At 40.7% G+C, this 6,000-nt stretch overlaps 1 protein-coding gene across 1 annotated transcript in view; it reads left to right on the top strand.

Annotated features, from left to right (window-relative positions):
• Nucleotides 1-234: 234 nt before the first annotated feature.
• Nucleotides 235-6,000, top strand: part of SPAG16 (sperm associated antigen 16) — a 412,452-nt gene continuing 406,686 nt past the window's right edge. The window contains exons 1-3 of the mRNA XM_080399858.1: nt 235-556; nt 4,604-4,650; nt 5,060-5,158. Coding sequence (XP_080255984.1) covers nt 514-556; nt 4,604-4,650; nt 5,060-5,158 — 189 coding nt within the window. The 5' untranslated portion in view covers nt 235-513. The remainder of the gene's footprint in view (nt 557-4,603; nt 4,651-5,059; nt 5,159-6,000) is intronic.

The raw sequence follows: 6,000 nt of genomic DNA, 5'->3' as shown, positions 1-6,000 counted from the left end.
CCTGAGAAAATTCCTGCTCTTAATTAAACTTGAACATGCTGTGGGAGCTTAATTTAAGCTATTGGTCCCACAGGACTGAGCTCAGGTGAACAAACACCTGTTTTGGCTACAAAAACATTTCTTCTAGAGAAGATGTGAAACCGAAGCATTTTCCCCTTCCTTTCTCCTGTTGTTTTCCTTCCATTTCAGAAAATGCAGCATACTGCAGTCAGGAAGGCGGCAGCACCCAGCCGGGAGCACCCTGAGGGGACACCCCGGACAACTTCCAGAAATCTCCTCACGGCCCCGGCCGGGACCGGGGCCGCTCCCTCGCTGGTAAAATGTGGGAGATGTTTTGCCGCGACTTTGGCAGCACCCGCTGGGGCCTCCGGGGGCAAGGAAGCGAAGCGTAAATAACGCTACACGAAGCTCAATGGCACCGCCCGCCCGCTGGCCCTGCGCGGGGCGCGGGAGCCTCTTCTCGCGAGAGGCCGCCCCGGCAACGGCTGGACGCGGCGGCGGGAGGCCGCGGCCATGGAGGAGGCGGCGGGCTCTGAGGCGTCTTTCTGCCTGCAGAGTATCCTTCCTCCTCCGCCTCGTCTGAGGCGGGCGGCTGCGGGGCGCCCTGGGGTCTCACGGTTCCCCCCCCGCCTCAGCGCTCCCGCCTCCCCCCGTGTGTCATGGTGGTCCCCAGGCGGGGGTCCCGGGGCGCCCCGGCGGCGGGTTGGGGGGGTCGGGCAGGGCCAGGGCACTGTGCACCATGCCGGGGCTAGGGGCTGGGGCCGGGGGCGGGACTGGCCCGGCGGGGACCCGCAGGTTGCCAAGCTGTTTTCACAGAGTAAGAAGAAAAAAAAGCTAAAAAAGTCAGCCGCCTTGTTGCTTGTTTTTGAGGGCTATTGCTCCTGCGGGCCTAACGGGGACAGCATGCGGGGTTTGGGGTTATTTTTCCCCTGCAGAAACGGTAGGGTCGTCGTACTTCAGCGTGACGTTTGAGCTCGTTGCTGAGGGTAAGGGTCCTGGTGTGACCCTTTGGTAAGGAAAGGCCATTTTACCCCCCGCGTGGATGGGGCAGTCTAAGCAAGAGTTAAAACTGTGAGATCAAAGGCACTTGTTTCCTCTCTTATGTTAGTTGTTGATCAGTAAATGCAAAATATTTACGCAGGAGTGATGGGAGTTGTTACAAGGGCTGACAGTGGGGCTGTGGAGGCTGCTCCTTCAGTTTCCCCTGCCTGCCCGCAGAGTAACTGACGCGGTATCCCTGGGTAGGGTCAGTACCGTGTATGACCGAGTCATAAAAATTATGATACAATAGCCTGGACATAATTTTATTTGCTGTGGCTTTTAGAGGGGAGAAAAAAAGTTTGGGTTCTTTTCATGTTTGAGTTGGAGCAAATTATGTTAGGAGTTTATGGCTTTCACATGCACTTTTTGGCCAGGTGACCCAAATTCTAGTTTGGTCACTATATCAGACCAGCTCTGTTCTGGTTTGTAGCTGTGAGCTGCCAAATCAAGAAGATCTTTCACGCTTTGTTTTAGAGGCTGAACAATTGGAGCTCTACCAATACCTTAGTTTTTCCTGCCTTGCTAGAAGTAAGATGTAAACCAATATAAAATGAAAAAAAAAAAAAAAGTGGGAGACTGCCCTTTGCAAGCTGTGACTCTGTTTCTACCTTCTTGAAACTGTATAGCTGTTCTCATAGTGTGTGCTGTGCTTAAGTGCTGCGTCAGGACCTGTTAAAGAAAGAATTGACAGTGCACAGTAGTTTTAGAAATTAATTCCTCTGTTTTATTGTGCACCTTGCTATGATTTCTAGAAAAAAAAAGGGGGGGGGGGGGGGAGGAAATAATGATTTTTTAAAGTAATATTGTAGTATGTGCTCAGCATTTGCAATTATGCACTACCTTAGACCGTAGGGGATTGCAAGGACTGTCAGGTCAGTTAAAAATTCAGGGGAAAAAAACAGTGTTTGAAAGTTTCACTTTAAGGTTATACTGCGGTGATGCTTCTATCTGCATAGAAGGATTCGATAAATACAGAAAGAATTAGTTGAGTTGGGGGGAAAATGATCATACAAAAGATAGCTTTAGAAAAATACTCTGACAGAATCACTAAACATGGTTTGAAAAATTATTGGGTACAATATTTCATTTAAATGTACTTTATTTGAATTAATTTGGTTGTTTTAATAATAATTTGGTTGAATTAATAAGGTTGATAAATACAGTGCTATAAAGCGATGAAGAGGCTTAGAGGTTCCAGAGAAGTATGCAGATACTTAGTTCATACACAGAATTACCACGTATACATGGAAATTGTCTCCTGCTTCATACAAAAAATGTTGCATCCCAGTATTCATGCTATACAAGCACAACCACACTTTCTGAAGTCTCATTCTTTAAAGAGAATGTATAGTCAGCTAGCTAGTGCTAGGATATCTTAATCTAAGGTAAGAAGGGGCATTTGAGAACATTACCCTAACTAGTCAATCAATATTACTATGTGTTTTATCTCCGCTTGCCTGCTGCAAGCATCCTTGCCTTTTCAAACAATAAAGGAAACCTATTCTTCCTGCTTTGCTGTGCCTTGCTGTTGTTCCCTTCTTATGTCATCAGCAGTTCGGGAGAACTTTTCTCCCTCCGAGTTGAAGGAACAAAGCTGAGGAGTTAGGAGCTGTTTTATTAGGATGTGGTCAGACACTGATGTGAGGACCAGAATGTTCCTGTTGTACTAGGGAGCAGGCAGATAGCTGAAAGTTGGCCAGGTGCCCAAGTCCCTGATAGTTACCTCAAGTCTGTTGGTTCAGCTCTTGAAAGTCATGTCTCAACACGAGATGTTTATATCTGGGCTCTCTTTGCTTACCTTGATGGACCTGCATATGGTCCTGGAGTACCATGCTGAGAAAAGATGCATTTGTGGAACTGTACGATTTCTTTGCCCTCCCATTAAAGCCAGAAAGTTAATCTAGATTTCTTCTGGTGCGATAGAGAACAGATTATTAGGCCTGTTAAATCTAATAGTTTGAGGATTCCTTTGTTGTTCCCCCCTCCAGCCCTTATAATGAAAGAAAGCATAGTAAATATTTTTTTTTTTCTGAGATCAGTTTTTGCGGAGCTGAGGTTTTAGAATTAAACATTCCAGAATCAGTCAAGTTACAAAATTAATCTTTTGCAGGGAGCAAAATTTGAGATGCATAGAGGCAGTGACTTGAATTGAAGTCCTGTGTCCCACATCTGCAACCTGTGATGCAGTAGTTCAGGAGGTAAATTTCAGGGCACAGGTATTACTGGCATTTGCTTTCACGTCCTAAGCCTAGATAGGAGATGCTTAAGAAGTGTTCATGCCAGTTTCCTATTTATGTATGTAACTTCTATAAGTAAGCATGTGGTGTTACTGTGCATTTGGAGGTACACAGATGTGCTTCAACTTGATTACTGGAATTGTGCCTTAATTCACTCAATAACTTCCCTATTTGGTTGTTGGTGGCATTTATAAGAGAAAATGACAACTCTTAATCCTGTATCTCAAACCTGTAAAAACCAAATGGTGGTTATACTTTTTGGGGAGTGATCTTCAGCTGTTAGCCTTCCAGATGGTTACAATTTCACTGATAGTTTTGTTGATACTGTGATGCTGGGGTCTTAAATGCAGGTGATACTTTTGCATATGTATTGTACAGTGAGAAGTGCAGCAAAAGGACTGTTTTTTGGGAGAATAATTCATATTTAGGAAACTTGATCAAAAGCTGGAACATTGTGTATCTGTTTTTTTGTGTGTCTGTGTATGAAGTACTGAATTGCCAGCTTTTCTTCAAAAGTTAATTTCTGGTTGATTAACGTGGGTCATTTGTAGGCTAACTGATTTCCTAGGGAAACTGTCAACAGAGCATCTTGCTAAAAACATTTCTGTTATACTTTCGTGGGCTGTGAGACTAGTGGATGAAATGTTTATTTGGGTTTCATTTTATACCACGTGTAGTTATTTTTAATGACAAGTCTGACTCTAAAGCATTTGGAGGAACTGTAGATAATTTTCAAATGGATTTTTACATTTTGAAAGTTCCTTATCTTTTTGTTTTGTAGCTGTGTTGTAATTAATGAGGCATTTGTATCAGCTTCAGTAAATAGTCCTTTAGTATTTAGTGTTTGATCTCAAGATGTTCATGTTTGAACTTGTACATCTGAATTTGATGAAAAGTGCCATTCTCTGACAGCATGAAGCTAGTTATGCTTAGAAGCATAAAGTCTATAGAAGCTTCAGTGTAGTAAGACCCTTATGAAAACTGATGGTTGGGTAAGTGGGGGGCAGAATTTAGCTACTGTTTAATTCAGGATGGTGCTTGACTTCTAACTTTGATAAGTCCGATGAGGCAAACTTTAATGGTGTTTAAACCTGCTATAAAACCTCTGAATCAAAATTCTGTGCCTGTGCACAACAGTTTTTAATGGTGCTGGGCTTGTTTACCTAAAGGCCAAAAGAAGCCTTCCAAGTGTAGTTTTGTGTCAAAAAGAACAAGGGTGAAGGTGGTGATAACAGATTTATAGATGATTGTTTTATGATACACTTTTTTTTAAAATTGGAGCTCATAATGTGCATCAGCTGTTTCAGACTTAACAAAATCTGCAGAATTTACCATATCTGACAATTCTAAAGATGATTATCAGTACGAGGAGGTAAATTGATAATCTTCTGATATATGTGGTAGAATATTCATGTTTCATTCTTTTGTTTTACTTCATCAGCCACAAAAATGTCCTAGGAGAAATAACTTGAATCTCCTCTTATAAAGTGCAATGATGCTAGCCATATTTTTATTTTTCAAGAGAAGATTTAGTATCAGTTGATTTGTAAGTTTTTATTTTAACATTAAATACTCTTTCTGAAGATACAGGCATTTCTGTTTAAATGCTTCCGCTTATTTATGTGTGTTTCACCAGTATAAATTCTATTTAAATATAGCAAAATATTAGTTTAACAAGAATGAGATTGTTTTCGGTAGTTGTCCTGGGAGTGGGAACAGTTGCATTCTGAAAGAAAGTTGTATAAAATATGTTGATATCTGACTTAAATTATTTCATTTAGGTTCCAGCAGATGATGAGTTTAGCCTTCAGGGAGATGATGAGGATCTGTCGAAGGCTTTGCAGACTATTCAAGAGCAGGCTGAAGATGCCCACATTCTAGTAAGAACTTCCTAAACATTCTAAGATTCTGTCTGTAATTCAGTTGGCATTAATGGTCTAAAACTTATTTATTTTTTAATTATTTTATTATTTTATTTATGAAATATTTGTGTGGAAACAATTATCTCATTTTTTAGAAGTTTCTAGGGGGTAAACATAGGCCACAGTGGAAAAAGCAACTTGTTTCCTGGGCTTCAACTTCCTTCAACTTCTGTTCACTTTATGTTCCATAAATAACCTGATATTGCAAATACATGTAACAAATATAGAGATAATTTTAAATATATTAATGTTATTACGATATATCAGTATTTTAGGGTTTGTTTCTATATTGAGTAGATTGAATGAGAGTGTGATCCCTGACACAGGAAACAAACTGTGTATGCGTAAAACCCACAGAAGCTTGTACTTGAATACTTTGCTAGAAAAGATTATGTGTATATTGAAAATAAAGAATGGGCTGTTACACTGTGTTAAATCAAAATATTAATGAAATTATCAGTGGTGTCATACATTAGTTCTTGACACTTCTTATATGTACAGCTTGATTTCAGAACAGTCATATAATAGTTTAGAACTACACAATGGGATTGTTATAATGCATTTTCCAAAATAAGATTTATCTGAATTTACTTGCTTATAACAACCTAGAGGAAAGGTGCTTTTGCCTGCTGGGTTTCTAATACCAGCACTATCTCACAGCCTCATCAGTAAGCTTTCCTCATAGTCTTTGTTTTGCAAAAGCAAATGATTAATAACGAAAAGACTAAATTATTTGAACAATTCTTACCATCAAAATGGAGGGAAAATGTGCATTTTCTTCTGCACTGGGGCATATAAAC

This window comes from Falco punctatus (genome assembly GCF_963210335.1).
Source record: "Falco punctatus genome assembly, chromosome: 8".
In the NCBI taxonomy this organism is placed as follows: domain Eukaryota; kingdom Metazoa; phylum Chordata; class Aves; order Falconiformes; family Falconidae; genus Falco; species Falco punctatus.
The sequence above is the reverse complement of the archived record's forward strand: the minus strand, read 5'-3'. Positions and strand labels throughout refer to the sequence as shown.